Source organism: Miniopterus schreibersii (genome assembly GCF_964146895.1).
Source record: "Miniopterus schreibersii genome assembly, chromosome: 22".
NCBI lineage: Eukaryota > Metazoa > Chordata > Mammalia > Chiroptera > Miniopteridae > Miniopterus > Miniopterus schreibersii.
In genome coordinates this window covers 15,379,181-15,398,581 of record NC_138124.1, presented here as the reverse complement: position 1 = coordinate 15,398,581, position 19,401 = coordinate 15,379,181, and the positions used below count along the sequence as shown (strand labels likewise).

Below are 19,401 nucleotides of genomic sequence, written 5' to 3'. Positions count from 1 at the left end.
TCAAGAGGCTAAAGGCAGAAAAAGACTCACGTGTCCAGCAGAGACCGATGAGCTGTGAGATGACACCCTCTCCTCATAAGGCTGCGATTGTGGCCCTGACCCGAGTTTGAGCTCCAGGGGAAGACTTCTTGGAAATCTTAAATCTTAAACCAACACATGGGCAGTCTTATCTCTAAGGTCTCTGAGCCCACAGGGCTTTTTTTTTTTTTTCTTCCCACACTTGACCTGTTCCCAACTGAGCATTAACACGCTGCAGATAGATGTGTCTGACCTAAGCCCTAAAAACCAACAACTCCCTCCCTCCTGCGGGTCGAGAGTTTCTCAGAAGCCTTCCCTAGAGGTTTGGCTCCAGAAATTAAAAAGCAAACAGAGAGAGGGGCACCCCGAGTCCGAAGACGTTGGAAAACTGCTGGTAAACCACTAGTAGTTAAGAGCAGGGCTTTGCAATCAATCCGTCTGGTTTTCGAATCCCAGCTTGGCCACTTGACTTTCCTCATGACCTTGGGCAATTTTCTTCAAGCAGGCTGTGCCCCAGTTTCTGTATTTGGAAAACAGGGAATGATTACAGTGACCCCATCTCCCTCGGAGGGTTAAATGAAGATCAGAGGAACACACATTACAACCTCGATTAATTACAACACAGGGAGTAATGCTCAATAAATGGTCGCAGTTATTCGAAGAACTGAACCCGTTTAAATATTCATTCCCTGGTCATTCTGCATTAACTATTTTCCTAACGTCTACCCTGCACAGACTTAATAATTTCACTTTGCTTTGGGTTATTTAATAGAGGGACGCCCCATTTTTCAAATTTACACTTGTCATCACTATGGAGGCTAAAGAGCTCTCACGTTTTTATCACAGTTGCAATTTTTCCTTCGTTTTAACTGTCCAGTTGTACTTTTATTTTATGTGCTTGATTTTATCAGATTTATTGGGGGTGACATAGGTTAATAGGGTCACATAGGTTTCAAGTGTACATTTCTTTTTTCCCTTTTTATATGTTTTTTTATTGATTTCAGAGAGAGAGAGAGAGAGAGAGAGAGAGAGAGAGAGAGACATCAATATTGAGAGTCACTGATTGGCTGCCTTCTGCACACCTCCTGCTGGGGTTCAAGGGGCCCATAACCCGGGCATGTGCCCTGACTGGGAATCGAACCTCAATCTCCTGGATCCTAGGTCGAGGCTCAACCGCTGAGCCACGCCGGCCGGGCAAGTGCACATTTGTATGATACGTGATCTGTATATTGCATTGTGTGCCCAGCACCCAAAGTCACCGCTGTACTTTTATTATTTGCCGCCCCGCCTATTATTTTGATGAGATCAAGGATAAGATCAAATAATGATAATTAGCACAGTTTAGCAGACATCATCAAGGCTGTTGTCATAAAAATCTTACTAGGGTTCCAGGGACATTAAAGAGCTGAAACGATGCGGCCCACGTGTTCCGGATCTCTGAAGCCAGCCATGGGGACCGAGCACAGTTGCCGTGATTTATAAATATGACCTTCCACGAAAAAGCGTGTCGGGGCCAGAAGTGAAATTCAAGGCAGCAGGCTTGAGGTTTCAGAGCCCACATACCCAGAATATGCTGCCTCTCCGGTTACGGGGAAGTAAATATAGACCCGGCCGGTGAGGCGAACACATTTCATTTCATTTCGTCCATCTCTGCTCATTTCCCAGCCACAGAAACTAGATCAACCCAGCTTATAAGTAGGTCGGCTTGCTCTCCTCCCAGCCGCCTCAGAAATTTCCCTTCTTTTCACGGCTAATTTTTCCACCTTTGCTCTGAGTTCGTTGCCTTTCGGTTGTATCGGCCTGTCTCTCTCTCTCTTTTTCTGGTGACTTCAACTTCTCCATTTCTACTTGCACCTTTACTTGGTACCCACAAGTACGTAACTATTTCCCCGAGATGAAAAGACACCCTCCACCCCGTGTCAGCCTCTGAGTGTCCCCCTTCCTCCCTCCTTCCTGTCACAGCACCTTCTCTCCTCAACAACAATAGTCTGCCTTTGGCTCTCACTCCACGGACCCCTCGGACTTGGGCTGCTGGCTGGTGATCCCCTGACTGCCTCTTTCTATCATTTCACTGTTACCTTCCTTCCTTTTTTTTTTTTTTTTAAATACACTTCCTGGCCAGTTAATTATGCTACCTATTCTTCCGTTAACTCTTTTCTAAAATATATATATATATTTTTTATTGATTTCAGCGAGAGGGAGAGGCAGAGAGAAACATCAATGATGAGCTGCCTCCTGCTCGCCCCCTACTGGGGATCGAGGAGCCTGCACCCTGGGCCTGTGCCCTGACCGGGAATCGAACCGCAATCTCCTGGATCATAGGTTGATGCTCAACCGCTGAGCACCACTGGCCGGGCTCTTGCGTTAACTCTTGAATCAGAGGTTGAAAAGCACCTAGAGAGGGGATGTGTCAAGGAAACCCCTCAGTCTTCCCTCCAATCAGCTCTGTCTAACCCAAACTCTAACATAGGAAGAGGTCTTCCTGTTTAACCTGGGGGGGGGGGGGTGCGATGTGAACACTGCAGCCACCTTGGGTTTGAATCTAGCCCTTGCCCTGGTGCTCTCAGCCTTTTCATGCAAGAATGTCCATTTACCCTCCCTTGGTCTGCCTGTCACATCATAATGTTCTGTCCTGGACACAGAATATTTCTCCTCTCTTGCCAGCCACTGTGATTCCAAACTCCCCCTTGCCTCATTTGTACCAAAACATTATTCTATGAAATAATATTCAGAGGGCATTGACCGGAGGGCATCCATCAATACCCTTTGATCAGAGCGGGCAGGTAGGTTCAAGCTGGCATTCGAGAAGGACCCTATTGGTGTGTCCCGTGGAGGAGGCCTCCGAGCTGATGTCCCATCTCCACGGCCATGTCTGTCCTGGGCTTGGACTGGAGGTGACGGTGTGCTTGCCGGGAAGGTAGGTTCCACCTCTGCCACACACACACACCCAACATATCGTAACACTGATCTCTGAACCACGCTCACTTCTGTGACACTCCTGTGGCTTCGTGAGTGTGCCGAGGGGCTCTGGGCACTAAGCCAGTCACCTGCACGGAGGCTGCCCTGAGAGGCAACTGTTCAGAATCAGATCCCATGTTTACTGCAGGAAATGGTGCCGGGGCCGCGCCATATGACACCGTGTTCCCTCGCCAAGGGCCCATGGGAGAATTCTTCTGGGCGTCTGATCCGTGTTTATCTTATGCGCACTGTGAACGTGACCGCTGATTGTGTTTCCCTCTTGCTTTGGTTGCTAGGAAACCCAGGACAATGGCACAGACCCTGGGTAGCAGCTGCCAGGGACCTTGTCTCCAGCATTTTGCGTGCTGACTGTACCTCTCCTTTCGTTTCTTTATCACTTTCTGGCAGACTTCCTCTTTCTCTCTCTTTCTACTTCCCTTTTTTTACTTTTAAAACCCACCTTGCTTGCTTCCTCTCTCTCTCTTTTTTTCTCTCTTTAACATCCATTGAGAGCCTGTGTTCGGTGCCAGGCACCCAGCCGCCCAGCCATCACCACCCAAAAATACCCGTTAACAGCTGCGGCCCTAGTCAGGGCGCTCGTGGTCACACAAGAGAACCCCAGTGTGGATGCAACCTAACGTTTAGAGCTGCTTCGTGTTTCTTTGAGAACACGGGTCATTCTGCGGTCCCCTCTCCGGACAGGATCCTAGTGACCTACCCACCGAGGCACACGGTCCTCGCCCTGGGCATTCTCAGGTCACTTGTTCTGTCCCTGTACGCGCCCCACAGATCCGTAGGTCTGATGGCCCCTGGCACGTTCACCGAGGGGGTGCAGCTTTTCCTAAAAACACAGACACAACCTTCGCCGGGAGGCTTACAGGGCAGGAAAGAAGAGGGGAAGAGAGAGAGCCGTGGATGGGGGGCTAGAGTGACTTGGGGGCTGCTTCCACTCCACTCTCGCGGAACAGCCCTACTGTGCGCCACTGCCCTTGCCCAGCAGCATTCTTTCTTGGTTCCTATTTCCCAGTGGCAAGTACCCTGAAGTCCCTCTTTCACTTCCTCTCGGTGGCGAAAACAGGCATGGCGGAAACAGGCCCTTAATTCCTAATAACTCGGTTATTTTTTGAACTGTCACCACCAAGAGCTACTGTCTTTCTCCGGCGGGTGTGGACTTCCATGTTTCTATTTTTGCTTCTGGGAAGATTGAGGCTCTTGGGGGGAAAAAGGAAAATCAAACAACTTTATTGTCCGAATGCCTTGTGTTTTAAGTCATATCTGACCCTTTTCCAAGCCAGCGGGGACGTAATCATCATTACTGGTCTGGCCCCAGCCGGTTTGGCTCAGTGGTTAGAGCATCAGCCTGGGGACTGAAGGGTCCTGAGTTCGATTCCGGACAAGGGCACGTACCTCGGTTGCAGGTTCGATCCCCAGCCCCGAGGAGGCAACCCCTGGCTGTGTCTCTCTCACATCCATGTTTCTCTCTCTCCCTCCCTCCCTTCCACTCCCTCTGAAAAGCAATGGAAAAAATACCCTCCTGGGTAGGGAAAAAAACCCAAAAAGATGCTACATCAGCCTCTCCTCCCCATCACACCCTTAAATGCTCTCTTGCCCCCCGGAGTCCTCTAAGGGGGAGCCCCTGATGCCCTCTCCAGCTTCTCCTGCCATCTGCGCTCCTGCACGACAGACACCCAGCATTTCCAAGGGGAGCAAACACCCTGAAGTCCGTCAGGCGACACGCTCCCCGATACACTTCTGCCTGGAGCCCTCTGCGGCTCCCCTGGACCCCTCCGGACAGAAAGAGGGGAGATGCCAACGGAGGGGACGCTCGGGTCCAGGGGCCACACTTCTGGGCTGGGTCGCAGTTGAGCCTGTGCCTGGGTTTCGGGGTCACCCGTCTCTTCCCGACTCTGGGCGAGGGTTCCCCACGTGGATGTGGGTGCTGCCTCTCCGGCTCTGACCCCCCACCCCCGCCCCGCCCCGCCCCCGTCCTGGCCCCGCCCCCAGCGGGCGCGCAGCGCACACGTGCCGCCGGCACCTGTCCCCCGGCCGCGCTCTGTCGCCACCCCCGGGCCGGAGGACCCGGAGCGAGGGCGCCCCCTGGGTCTGCGCGGGCGCTGCGCGCGGGGCGCACGGAGAGCTCGGCCGCGGGCGGGCGGGGGGGCGCTGTGAGCGCGGCGCGGGGCGCGGGGCGCACGGAGAGCTCGGCCGCGGGCAGGCGGGGGGGGCGCTGTGAGCGCGGCGCGGGGCGCGGGGCGCACGGAGAGCTCGGCCGCGGGGCCCGCGCGCGGCGCAGCCGGAAGCAGGGGCGGGGCGCCCGCGCGAGATGCGGTGAAGGGCGCGCAGGGATGAGCGCGTCCGCGGCCACCGGGGTCTTCGTGCTGTCCCTGTCGGCCATCCCGGTCACCTACGTCTTCAACCACCTGGCGGCCCAGCACCAGTGAGTGGGCGGTGCGGGGCGGGCGCGGGGCGGCGCGGGGCGCGGGCGGGGGGCGGGGGACGCGGCGCCCCGGCAACTTCTCCGAGGCGGCTGAGCCTCCGGGGGAGGGGGGGGCGCCCGGGGTCCCGCCTGCCGGCCGGGTCCTGGGGTCCTGGCCATTTGGCACGGGGCTGAGCCAAGCGCAGGGGCCCGCGCGGTGCCAGCGCGGTGCCCGGTCACGGTGGCCGGTAAGGCCGTGCCCTGCCCTTGAGGAGCCGGGGGCGGGGGCGCAGGACACCCAGGGCCGCGCGCGGGGCGCCTTCGCCCAGCTCCTGCCTTGTTTGGCTGCGTCTCGCAGGGAGCGTTGTTCCCATGTTTGGACGCACACAGGCTCCTTATTAATTTTAGAAACTGTCCGGAGTGACCAGCAGCAGCTAGCCCCGAACCAGGGACAGAGACCTGGGTTCTAGGCCTGCCTTTTGGCACGGAGGGTGTGGCCTGGCCTCAGTTTTCTGGTCTGTGCAATGGCCTGCACTTGCACCCCACTGTGGGGACCCACAGAGGCCGGGTGGCATCGGGAGCAGGGCTGTGCCCGCGCCTCTAAGGAAATGGGTGGGGCGGCTGAAGGTGGCGCACAGGGGCCGGTTCAGAGCCCTGACCCTCAGTCCTCAGCGAGGGCCCCGGGTCCAGTGGCCCAGCACCTGCAGCCGCAGGCCTGCCGGGCGGTGGGGACGATGCCAGGCTCCGTGCCAGCTGCTGTTCTTTTCGCTGCGGTAGGAGGTAGGAGGAAGTAACCTGGTCCGTTACCCACAGCAGTTGGTGCCGAGGAAATTGCATCAGACCATAGGCTGCAAACCCCCCCCAGACCTTCGGGCTGCGGAGAAGTGTCTGCCCGCAGGGCCCTGACTTCCTCCTCTGCCCTTCCCGGGCCCACCGCTTGCTGCCTCCCGTATCCAGATGGCACCCCGTCCATCCTGAGTGGCCCCTCGGCACCGGCGGCGACCACCCTTGGTCTGACCCAGTCTAGGGGCACATCTCCTGGACCACGCAACTCTGGGGAGTGAATGCCCCATGTCTGTGACTACAGGGCATGGGGGGGGGGGGACCCTGCACTCCTACAGTGGCATTTAAAGAGATTCGACGGATATCTATCCAGTACCTACTAGTAGTATACCTGGCGCTGTTCTAAGTGTTGGGGTTATAGCTATGAACAAACAACACGAGTGAGTGACTGGGAAGGGAACTGGTAGTCTGGGAGGGCTTCTTGGAGGAGGTGACCCTTGAGCTGCAGGACGTGGCCACAGGAACATCTGAGGACAGAGCCTTCCAGGTAGAGGAACAGGGAGAGCGACATGGTCGGTGGTGGGGACGTTCTGCAGGGAGAGGCTCGGTGGCCTGGTGAAGGGTTGGCGTAGCCAGCAGAGGATCTGAGGGTGACCCTGAGGTGTTGGCCCTGACAGGGCGGTGATGGCATTGACCCAGCACGTGTATTACTGAGCACACTGCTGGGCCCCGCAGCTATGGTCCCATCACTCTTACCACCCTCCTGCGGGTTCGAGCCCCGGGGGCCTTGGACCCCTCCCATTCTTCCTCCACTCCCTCCCTCCCACCGTCCCCTTCCCCGGAAGTCCTGGGGCCGGGCTAGCATCTGCTCCCTCCTTGCAGTGTGCCCTGGCACTGGCCCTCTCTGATCCCCGCAGAGCCTCCCTTGGGGGCTCCCCTGCCCCAGTGCCCTGCCCTCCCAGGGCAGCCACGCCACACGCCCGTGCTGGTCTCCTTCCCTCCCCGCCCCCTCCCTGACTGTTGCAGCTGCACCTCGCAGACACTCCCTCCAACAGGTGTGATCTCTCCCTCCTCCAACCGTCCCCCCCAGTCCCTCCCCGCCCCCCGCACCCATTGCGCCTCAGAACTCTCCTTCCCGGCCACAGCTCACCTTCCCGTTGTCCTGCCTGGCGCAGGGCCTTGTGCATGGTAGGCATTCAGTTAGGTTGGGGTTAGTCAAAGCTAATTCCTTCCCACCAGACCTTTTACGAAAGCCTGACAAACAGAAAAAGCAGATTTAGGTCGAGGGGCCAGGAAAGAGATGGGGTCTCTCCCTCTCTCACACTCACCCACACGGCCCCTCTCAGGTGTCTGTTCTCCGAGAAGCATCAGTAACCTCTGCCCACCCCCACCCCTCACCCCAAGACCAACCACCTTTCCACCCTTGGGTTGGTCGAAGCCCTTCCCCCGGGCGCTCCGCATTCCAGCCCTTGCTGGACTCTGAGCCGGCAGGTCCTGCGCACGGCTGTCCCCGGGAGACACGGATGGCCTGCTGCCCCAGTTTCTCTCTCGTCCGTGTTCCTGCTCCTGAGGGGAGAGCAGAGGATGCCCTGCACCAGTTCACACGGGTCATTTCTCCCTGCTCCAGACAAGAGCCAGCTGTGTGATGGTGCCACCACCGGCGTCCGCCGAGGTCCTCGGGAGGAGCAGGGATAGAGAGGCCGTGGCGTTGTCCCCAAGGTCACAGTTAGGCCCTGGCAGAGTAGTGACTAGAATCTAGGTCTCTTTATTATTGTTATTTTTTAATCTTCACCCCAGGATGTTTTTTCCATTGCTTTTCAGAGAGAGTGTGGAAGGGACAGAGTGAGAGAGAGAGAGAGAGAAATACGGATGTGAGAGAGACACATCGATTGGTTGCCTCCTGCATGTACCCCAACCGGGGCTGGGGATTGAGCCTGCAACCAAGGTACCTGCCCTTGGCCGGAATTGAACCCAGGACCCTTCAGTTTGCAGGCCAACGCTGTAAACACTGAGCCAAACTGGCCAGGGCTAGGATATAAGGTCTCTTGACTGCTGTGTCCACCAAACCTCTCGGCCTCCAGCCGCCTGCTGAGGAGGGGCCTTGGCGCCTGGCCTGCCGGGTGCCCTACCTTTTCCCATGAGAAGGTCCAGGGGCTGTGCCTGGCCTTGCCTCGCCTCTGCTTTCCGGGTATGGGGCTGGACGCTGGCCAGTGGGCCAGCTGGCCCTGGGTGTGGAAGTGGCTGACTTCCTTCTGGTCTCAGGTCTGACCCAGACTCCTCCCCTCCTGAGATTGGCCTCATCCTCTGGTACCATTTAAAAAAAAAAAAAAAAAAAAAAGTCTTTACTGATTTCAGAGAGAGGAAGGGAGAGGGAGAGAGAGAAACATCAATGATGAGAGTCATTGATCAGCTGCCTCCTGCTCGCCCCCTGCTGGGGATCGAGGAGCCTGCACCCCGGGCATGTGCCCTGACCGGGAATCGAACTGCGATCTCCTGGATTCTAGGCCGATGCTCAACCACTGAGCCACGCCGGCAGGGCCCTCTGGCACCTTTGATTAAGTGACTCTCCTTCCTCGTGCCCCTGGAAGGTGTGCGTGACAGTGACTCCGGCTTGCCTCCTGGAGCACCGAGGGAGGTGGCCTGCCAGCCACTGGGAAGCGAGGGTTGGAGGAGCAGAGGTGGCAGCCGCTCAGACACTTCCCCTGGGCAGGGGGGCCGGCTGACAGGAGAGCGAGGACCTGGTGGCTCCGGTCCCCAAAAGTCACAGGGGGAGGCCCCAAGGGGCCACAGTGCTGTAAATAGACGTAGTCCCCTGCACAGGGGTCGAGCCGCAGGCAGAGGCAGAGCTGGGAGCCACCGCATTCATCGGCCAGGAAGTTCTGGCCCCAATGTGTTTATTTTGATAAGTGACCACCTCCCTGTTCTGGCCCTTGCAGCTTCTGGACAATTGTAGGGGTTGCTGCCCTCATCCTGCTGCTGGTAGCTCTGTTGGCTCGATTACTCGTCAAAAGAAAACCACCCCGGGACCCGCTGTTCTACGGTACGTCTGTCCCCGCGGCCGGGGAAACCACCGTGTCCACCGATTAGCTCAGCAGGGTGGCCTCCACCCCGTTTCCTCCGTGGCTGTGGATACGCCAAGCCCGAGGGTACAGTGGCGGGAACTGGAGGAGTATTTCAGGATGACACGGCCCTCTCCTCCGAGCTAGGGCCTGCCCCGGGCTGCGGGTCCCACCCTCTCCCAGCTGGAGGTCAGAGTGCACTGGGACAAGGCGTGAGGAGCGGAGGGGCGTCCTTCTGCCAGGATCCCAGCCATGTTGTTGCAAATGGCAGGGTTTCCTTCATTTAAAAAAATTGTTTTTTATGGCTAAAGAATATGTTTTATACAGTATATAATATAAGCACACACAGGGTTCATTCCTGTTGATGGACATTTAGGTTGTCTCCTTGCCGTGGCTATAAGGGTTTATTTTCCTTGCTCGTGGTGGGTCTGCAGGTTGGTGGGGGTTGGGCTGCCTGGTGACCACCGAGATGAATCATCTCTTCCGAGTCATTAGTTTAAACCTGGCGGTTATCGTTACCTTTTGGCTGCTGGGTTACAGGCTTTGCCCAGGTGGGGGGCAGGTGTGGGGAGTGGAGGGTGGGGCAGAGCCAGTGGGTGAGTTTGTCATTCTTACCCCTCAGCAGATGTCCCCTCGGTGGGCGCAGGTGGGCAGTGATGTCAGATCCACGGCTCAGGAAAAGGTCCTTCCGAGTGTTAGGGGGGAGGTGTGTTCTGTCCGTCCCTGTCGACTGCGTCCGCGGGGTTGTCCGGAGAGCATTACAACGGTCCACTGCTGCTGTCGAATGCCAGCCCGTGGCCACTGTCCCCCGAGCCACTCTGGGTAACCCGCTGCTCTCTGCCCTAGTGTACGCGGTTTTCGGGTTTACCAGCGTGGTGAACCTCATCATAGGACTGGAGCAGGATGGAGTCATCGACGGGTTCATGACGCACTACCTGAGAGAGGTATGGCACGGCCCCGCCATCTCGAGGCTGAAGCCCGAGGGCCGGCCACCCACCCACCCACCCACCCGAGCCACTTTGCTTGGAGACGAAACCCTTTCACCTGGTGGAGCAGGGGTGACTCGTGATGTGTCATTCACTGCTGGGGACAGAGGCCGCTATGTGCCTGGGAAATGGGGACACAGTTCTCAGCAGTGTGTACGCTCAGCAACGCCCATCTCACAACAGGCCCATTGCCCTCCTCCAGAACTTGTATTTAATGGAAATGAGATACTTTTTAAAAAAAAATGTGTTTTTCACTGATTTCAGAGAGAGGAAGGGAGAGGGAGAGAGAGAGAAACATCAATGATGAGAGTCACTGATCGGCTGCCTCCTGCTCGCTCCCTGCTGGGGATCAAGGAGCCTGCACCCCGGGCCTGTGCCCTGACCGGGAATCGAACTGAGATCTCCTGGATCCTAGGTCAATGCTCAACCGCTGGGCCACGCCAGCCGGGCGTAAATAAGATACTTTAAATGAATTGAGGATTCGCACAGATCAGTTCTGTTCGGTTTTACCTGCACTGCAGGTGCTCGAGTGGGTGTCTCGAGTCGCATGTAAACTGGGCTTCCTTTCAATGCTTCCGCCAGGGCGAACCGTACCTGAACACTGCGTATGGGCACATGGTCTGCTACTGGGACGGCTCTGCTCACTACCTGATGTACCTGGTGATGGTGGCAGCCATCGCATGGGAGTAAGTCACCTCACCTCTGCCACCTTAGCAACCGACGAGCGGGTATGTAAGGGGGACACAGAGGCATCAACACAGACAGGCGTCCACGGACACGAAGGCTGCTCGATGGAGATGGGTCAGACCTGGCTTTACGTGTCCCGCAGCTCTGTTAGCACCCACGGGACAGGAGACTCCTACCTGCCCCCTGGCGACAGTCACCCAATGGGTCTCTAGGGTTTGGCTTAGGTGCAGGAAAGGGCAGGAAACACACAGTTCGGAAGGGAACCCCTCTGTTCCTTTCCAAGACCCTCCTTTTGGGGACATCCATTGGAGGAGCTTGAAGATTAGGGGTGTATGTCACTATCTTCTCCACCTTTCGGGGGCTGTGGCCAGAATCCTGGGACGCCAGGAAGAATCCACTTCACAGCCCATGACTCGTACTTGAGAAACTTGAGAATCTGAGAAACGGACCCAGTTTCCTTTCGCTTGCGAGTCTCCTTTCTCGGTTCACAAGGCGGCGAGGGTGTTGCGGTCTGCAGGTCAGGGCGGCAAGTGCAGTCCCTGCTCAGGACACAGAGAGGGTTCCACTGTGTCACACATGGAAACGGAGTGTCCCCACCAGGGCTCCTTGTGTCCGATTTGTGACTCTCCAGAAGGTTCCAATGCCCGTGCTTTTCCAGTTAGAATCAAGGTAACACCTTGAGTCATCTTTCACGAATTATCCTAAGCCGAGACTTTTTTTCGTCACAGGGAAAGTTACAGAAACATTGGCCTGTACTGGGTGGGATCCATTATGATGAGCATGGTTGTTTTTGTGCCAGGAAACATTGTAGGTAAGAAACTTTTAATCTTAAAATTCACTTTCCTTTTCTGAAACAATGGGGATTGTTTTTTAAATGGAGAAGCTGTTTTGGTTGTAACAGAACAAAGAAATATTGAGCTGACCGAAAGAGCTGTTTTGCCGGAATGATTTTTCCCCTCCTTAACCTTAAACCTGGCGAAATGCCTCTGGGCAGTTTTCAGACGGGTACGTTGATTCAACAACTAGGCAATTTAAATATCAGTGATTCCTGACCTCTAGAGGGGTCTGGACGGGGCAAGTATTGTGTCTGTGGCTACGTTCCAGGTGCAAATACTTCTTATAACTTTTGTAATATACAGAGCGGGGCGAAATCAGGTTTACAGTTATAAATACGAGAAACAGTTTATTCTCGTATTATTTGTTCATCACTGTTACTCTTTTTAAAAAATACATATTTTTTTTATTGATTTCAGAGAGAAACATCAATGATGAGTCATTGATCGGCTGCCTCATGCACGCCCCCTACTGGGGATCGAGGAGCCTGTACCCCGGGCCTGTGCCCTGACCGGGAATCGAACCGAGATCTCCTGGATCCTAGGTTGATGCTCGACCACTGAACCACGCGAGCCAGGCAATCACTGTGTTATTTTCCATACAAATAACTGTAAACCTACTTTTGCCTCACGCTGTGTATAACTCACATTCTATGGTAACTTGAAAAATGTGCTTGAAAGTTAAGACTCTTTATAGCTAATGTGAGGTTACTTACGTGTTGCGAGAGACCAGGATATTTTAGTAAATACGCCTTAAAGACACTGTAGGTGGGACGTGCTGTTAAACACCTAACAGCTTGAGTTGATCTGGTTTTTCTTGTTAAAAATATTGCCTGGCCTGGCTGGCATGGCTCAGTGGCTGAGCATTGACCCATGATCCCCAAGACCGTGGTTCGATCCCTGGTCAGGACACATGATTCTTGATCCCCAGCAGGGGGCGTGCAGGAGGAAGCTGATCAGTGACTCTCATCACTGATGTTTCTCTCTCTCTCTCCCCCATTTCCTCCCTCTCTCTTTGAAATCAATAAATAATCTGGTCCATAGTGAGATTTTAGATGACCTGAGATGGGGGGTGCTGGAGGGGTATCCTAAATGCCACTTGTGTTTATATACACTTTCGGCAAACTTTTGACTTTCGCTTTCTCTCTTTTTATCTAAACAGGGAAGTTCGGGACACGGGTTTGCCCTGCGTTTTTCTTAAGCATACCCTACACATGTCTTCCTGTTTGGGCTGGTTTCCGAATTTACCATCAGCCGTCAGAAAATTATCATTATCCCTCCAAGGTGATTTTTATTTTATATTTATTTATTCTCACAGAGGATACTTTTTCCATTGCATTCAGTGAGAGGGAGGGAGGGAAATATCAATGTGAGAGGGACGCATTGATGGGTTGCCTCCCATATGTGCCCCAGACCAGGGCCGGGAATGGAGCCTGCAGCCGGTGGCCAGAATAGAACCCGGGACACTTCATTCTGCAGGCTGACACTCTAACCACTGAGCCAAACAGACTAGGGCTACGGTTTATTTCTGAAACGAGCATGCCTTATATTTACAATCACAAAAAAAGTTATTTCAAGAAAAAAAAAAATGGTCTCACAGTGAGAAGGGCCCTCCAAGATCACGTGACCCCATCTGCCCATTACACAGAGGAAACTGAGCCTTGAAGGGGAAAATGATTTTCTTGACGTTACATGGCTGGTTGGTTTGTGATAGGAATTGTGCATCTTCGGAATTCTCTTTGGAGGTCTCAGGTTCTTCTCTGGGGGTGCATTCTGGACCTGCCCACTGGTTACAAACTCTATTTTAGGTTGTTCAAGAAGTCCAGGCGAAGGACCTGCTGAGAAGACCATTGGACTGTATGTTGGTCATATGTCTCCTCCTGGCAACTGCATTTAGCCTGTTCAGAGGCCTGGTAAGCAGAACAGATCAACGTCCCACATATACCAGACTTCCTAGCACACTAACAAAAAAACATTCCTCCCATCAGACCCTGGAGGGCTGGGCCTGTGTCCTGCCGCTCTCCTACCCACACCGGTCCATCCTGGGCTGCTCCATGCTGCCTCCTACAGGTCCTGAGATCAAGCTCTACCCAGAAATATCTTTCCTCCCTTATTTTAGGGCACTTGAAAAAGTAGCCACCAGAGTGTCCTCCTTTTGGTTCCTTTGACATTTCTGATTTGATTTAAATATCTTGGCAAAGGGTGATCGCTTAAGATGGCAATAAGACTGTGGCCTTGGGCACCCACGTGTTCTCAAGGGTAGGGCATTGGGATTGACGAGCTTCTAGAGTAAGGAGCTGGAATCCTGGCCGCTTAAGCACCTGTGTGGCCTTGTGGCCTCGGAAAAGTCCCTTAACCTCTTTGACCCTAGTTTCTTCCTCTATAAGAAAACAGGAGCTAGCTTGTAGCATTGTTTCAAAGATTAAATAACCAACATCAGACACAGGTAGAGGGCCTGATACATAGTAGCTGCTCAATAAATGACTGATGTTACAATTTTTATCAACCAATGATCCTTCACAACGTCCTGGTAAATGATATTCAGCTTCGATGGCAGTTACCGACTGTTCTAAGCCTGCTGCCATCGTGACAGTTGGGGTGCAGAGTGACAAGTGTGAGCTGATGCAGTGGATTGTTTTGGGGTCAGCTGGCTGGGTTCAGCGTGAGAAGCTGTCTTAAGGACCCAGTAAGGCGCCAGAGATACTTTGTGTCTTAAGTGGACTCCAGTCCACTGCGCTGGGACTAAACCTGCTCTGCTCTCAAAGTGGATGCAGGAGGTGGCTTCAGACGTGAGGACCCTAAGGCCGTGCACACTGTGAGGCACTGGACAGAGGAGGCTATTTTTGAATCTTGCAAAATCACAGTGGGCTGGACTCGGTGCAGAACGGTCCTGTGCTTCCGGGGAGCTCCTGCCACACATAGTTTTTGTTACATGGCGAAGTTGCCTGTGACTAAACCTGGCATATGCAGCCTCGTCAGCAAATACAGGAGCCGGCTGTCACTGCACCTTGGTAACGATTCATTTGTTTCCAGATCGCTCTGGACTGCCCAGCCGAGCTCTGCCGATTCTATACGCAGTTTCAAGAGCCCTACCTGAAGGATCCTGCTGCTTATCCTAAAATCCAGGTCAAGTAGTTCCAGAGCCTAAGATTTTTCTGTTTTCTGTCTTTAAGAGTAGGAACATGGGCTCAGCCGGCGTGGCTGAGTGTCGACCCATGAACCAGGTCATGGTTCGATTCCCTATGAACCACATGACTGGGTTTGGGGCTCCTCAATCCCCAGTGGGGTGCATGCAGGAGGCAGCTGATCAATGACTCATCATTGATGTTTATCTCTCTCCCCCTCTCCCTGAAATCAGTAAAAACATATTTTTAAAAATGTAAAGATGGTAACATGTGGTTCCACATGAGAAACTGAAATTGTTGAAAGGGTTGGTGTTGTGTGTTCTTCCGACGGGTTAATGGCCGATTGGCTGATGACGGTTCTCTGTTCAACGCAGATGCTCGCGTACCTCTTCTATTCTGTCCCTTATTTCCTGGTGGCACTTTACGGCTTAGTGGTACCTGGATGCTCCTGGATGGCAGACGTGACGCTGGTACACGCGGGAGGCCTTGCTCAGGTACTCGAAACATGCTCCAGATGCACGTTTACTGGGGATTCAGCTGTCGTGGTTGAGTATCTGAAAAACACGTCTGCCTGGTGTTTTAGGGTAGGAGATAGCAATTGGACACACACACCCCTTTTTTTATAGTTCTTTATTAGACAGTTCTACATACATACTTTATTTAAATCTCACAGTAACTACCTGGCAGGTGCTCCACCAGTTACACAGATGAGGCCCAGCGAGGTTACATGATTTGTCCGATGTCACGTACCCAGCAGGTGGTATCGCCGTTTATAATAACATCTCCCAGTCTTTCAACGCCACAGCCACTGAAGAGAATTGAGAGCTATTAACTTGAAGGTGTCTATCTCAATTTAAGATTTCAGCCCTAGCCGGCCTGGCTCAGTGGTTGGAGCGTTGGCCTGCGGACTGAAGGGTTCTGGGTTAGCTACTGACACTGCGACGGCCCAAACAGCCTGGCTGTTGTCTCAACGTTCGTACCTGGTTTTGCCTGTATTTATGTGGACACAGGAAACTTTGTTTTTTTCTGGAACCAGGAATGTGATTTTCGATCACTCCTTCCAGGCTGTCTCCATAAATATAAGAAAACAGAGCTACTGAAGTTTAACTTTTGTCTTTATTGCCTCATTTTCTTTCATTCTTTCTTAAATATGTCTTTACTGAAGGGAGAGGAGGAAGAGATATAAACATCAATGATGAGAGTCACTGATCGGCTGCCTCCTGCTCGCCCCCTGCTGGGGATCGAGGAGCCTGCAACCCGGGCCTGTGCCCTGACCGGGAATCGAACCCTGACCTCCTGGATCATAGGTTGATGCTCAACCACTGAGCCACACCGGCTGGGCTATTCCCTCATTTTGTACCCCAATTGTCCATTTTAAAAGAAAAAAAAAATCAAACTGCATCTCAATTAAACATGAGAAATTATTTAGAATGAAGCACAGGACAAATTATTAGATGCTCGATCTCATCACTGGATTCTGGGGAAATGTCTGGGATCTCTGACTTGTATCTATGACCCTGGGCCACCTGTTAGCTCACAACAGAGGTCACGGAGCCACTGACCCCAGCCTGATAATCAGGCCCCATCCTGAGGAGGGAACATCACCCAGGAGACACTGTGCAGCCCCTTCTCAGCTACGTGCTAGGGAAGGAGACCCTCCCCAGAGGAGACTGAGATCTTCCAGAAACCTCAGGACCCTGTGTGTTGGACTCTGCGCTGGGCGGAAGGCAGGGTCGGATGCTCATTCAGCCAAGGTGTGGCCACATGAACACACCATCTAAACTATGCTCAGTACTGGAAACTGCAAAAAACAAAAAACTGACCTCAGGCCTCCTCTCTCACACAGAGACACCACTTGATTAGGACAATCACAGTATCTGCCTCTCATTAAGTAATTCTGCAGAGGACCCACTAAATAAAACAGGTACAAAAACGGCGAATGCTCTGTGGGAGAGCTTGATGTGTAATTTTGACAGCCGAGAGACCACGGTTGTAGAACGTTTACTGAGCTGTATCAGTGCAGTAGGTGTGACAAAAGACATCAGACACAGAACCTGCCCGTGGGGGGCTTGCCCTCTGACCTAAGCACGTGATGGTGGTCTGTGGCTGCCATGGGCTGTGGGCGGCACTGAGGTGTTAGCTGCACGAGGTGCTCAAGAGCTTGAGGCTGTGCGGGTTTCCCGGTGCAGGTGGCACGCCTGGTTGTGTCACCCACTCTCTCCAGAGATGGCTGGCGTGTCCCCGCATGTGGTGGCTTTTGGGATGTACATACAGCGCAAGTGTCTGTAAAGACAAGAGACACCAAACCCACATTTCTGAAAATCGGGGTCCGAATCTGGCCTCTAGAAGAGAAGGCAAGATCTGGTTATATATGCAGACAAACCGTCATTCAAAATAGGCCCCAGGGAAAAACAGTGGGGGGAGGGGGACACAAGCTCCTGTTCAATGTCCCCCAGCGTCCACAGGAGCAGCCTCTCACATGCCCGCTGCTCTCAGGGTCTTCTGTCCTCACGGCCCAGAGATGAAATGGTTCTGTCGGGCGTCTGCCCCTGGGGAGGGGCGCTGGAGGGCAGAGCAGAGGTGTCCTTGGCAACACCTGTCTCCAGAGAGTAGCGACGCTGTGCCCGAGGTCCCCAGAACTCATCAGTGATTTGTGAAAACATCTGTTACTGATACAAATCGGTACACACGCTGCTTAGGGAAGCTTGTCCTTCCCTTGTAAATAAAGTCAGGTGCCCAGTGACACGCTGAATCTGTCAGCCACGTAGCAGAACAAACGGATTTTACAGGGAAGCAAATGTCAAGTAACGCTCACGTATTTGAAGCAAATTAGCTTTTCATTGTCATTCCTGTGCCTCCTTTATGTTGTGACACCTTTTGTCTCTTCACTTGGGACCCAAGGAACAGTCCACCACTTATTACTGATTATTTAGGTTCCCAGTTCTGTTTCACGTCCATCTGGAACCTCAGTGAGGTGCGGAAATGCAGGCTCCTGGGGTTGCACTTTGCGACGATACAGGGACCCTGAGGAATCCTTCCCACAGGAGCCTTTTCCAATGCCGTCTTCCCTGTTCTTGTAGAAAATATAAAGAAATGCCCAAGCGGCGCCGTCTGCCATATGGTTCTGAACGAGCAGAGGCACCGGCGGAGGCTTTGACCGGGTCGCCCGCTCTAGTTCAGTAGAGCAGCCCCAACCCAGCCCTGCCCATGCTGGCAAACAGATAACCTCATCTTACAAAACCAACCCTTGGCATTATTATTTTTCTTTAAAGTTGCATAAGAAACAAATACATTAATAAACCAACCAACAAAAACACATCATCAACAGCTTTGAGCATTTGCTCCAGGGAGTTGGGGGAGACTGGTAACTGGACTAGCGTTTGCTCCAGGGCCCCGGGAGGGTCCCGAGGCGGCTGTGACGGAGCCACTGTCAGGAGGGTGCGCTCTACTTGCACAGCGGCGTCGAGGCGGACCCTGAACCCACGGAACATCCTAGGCGGTGGGCTGTTTGGAAGCGCCAACGGTCTCTCAGGGCACACAAACACGGTCTGAGCGAATCGGGCAGAACTCATCGCGCGTCCAAGTGGATGCAAAGTTCACACTTAACCCTCTCCTTTTTTCCCCCAACGCGACAGGCCCAGTTTTCCCACATCGGTGCCTCTCTTCACGCCAGGACTGCGTACATCTACCGAGTCCCCGAGGAAGCCAAAGTCCTGTTTCTGGCGGTAAACGTAGCCTACGGGCTGCTTCCTCAGCTCCTGGCCTGCCGCTGCATCTACAGGCCCGAGTTCTTCGTGAAAACAAAGGCGGGTGAGAAAGCGGAGTGAAGTCGTGGCCCCGCCGGGCTCTTCTCTCCACGACAGACTGCGACGCCCCCGCACCAAGGCTCTGTCCCGCCCCACTCCCCCCCACGCTCCTTCTGTACTGCACCTGAGCTACGTGTGGGACTGTGGGGGTCCGTTTTTTAAGGAAAGCTGAAGCTGTTGAAAGTTTGTTTCAAGGATATATTCAGAATTTTTTTGTGAATGAACTCAACTGCCTATCTCAGTGTTCTGTTTGCACGTGTTAAATGTGTGAAAAAATTACACCTTCGCTCCTACAGCAGTGAGCGTGGAAGGAGAACCATTCAAAAGCGAACACGGCGTATGCGCATCAAGACTCACAGCAGCCGGCAGAGAGGCCTTTGGCATACGAGATGCCGGCGCTATCAGCAACATCGAGAGAAAAGGCAAATTGTCAGAGTACTTTAAAATTTACTTGAAAAATGTTTTCCCAAGAGAAGTGTATGATTTACTACTGTTTTTTAAAAAACTGCTTTTACTAAGAATTTTTTGCGTTTAAACGGCTAAGGACAGATTGGTAGCCTGATTGGTACCCTTAATGCAACACTTGTTTCTCTGGTCACTGGACAGCCTTCTGTTGTGTTTCTGTATATTTTTAATAAAATTATTTTTGTCCTGTTATGATGACAGATCTTATTAAATGTGAAACTTCTTTTTCATAGTTTTGTGGTTCATTTATGATGTTCCCAACTCA

At 53.4% G+C, this 19,401-nt stretch overlaps 1 protein-coding gene across 1 annotated transcript; it reads left to right on the top strand.

The window, feature by feature from the left end:
- The first annotated feature begins 5,224 nt into the window (after positions 1-5,224).
- Positions 5,225-19,366, top strand: TM6SF1 (transmembrane 6 superfamily member 1). Its single transcript, XM_081124481.1, has 10 exons — positions 5,225-5,413; positions 9,112-9,215; positions 10,081-10,178; positions 10,803-10,906; positions 11,636-11,718; positions 12,903-13,024; positions 13,549-13,653; positions 14,774-14,866; positions 15,240-15,359; positions 18,501-19,366. Exons 1-10 carry the CDS (start codon positions 5,322-5,324, stop codon positions 18,690-18,692), a joined length of 1,113 nt encoding a protein of 370 aa, XP_080980607.1. The 5' UTR covers positions 5,225-5,321; the 3' UTR covers positions 18,693-19,366.
- Positions 19,367-19,401: the final 35 nt, after the last annotated feature.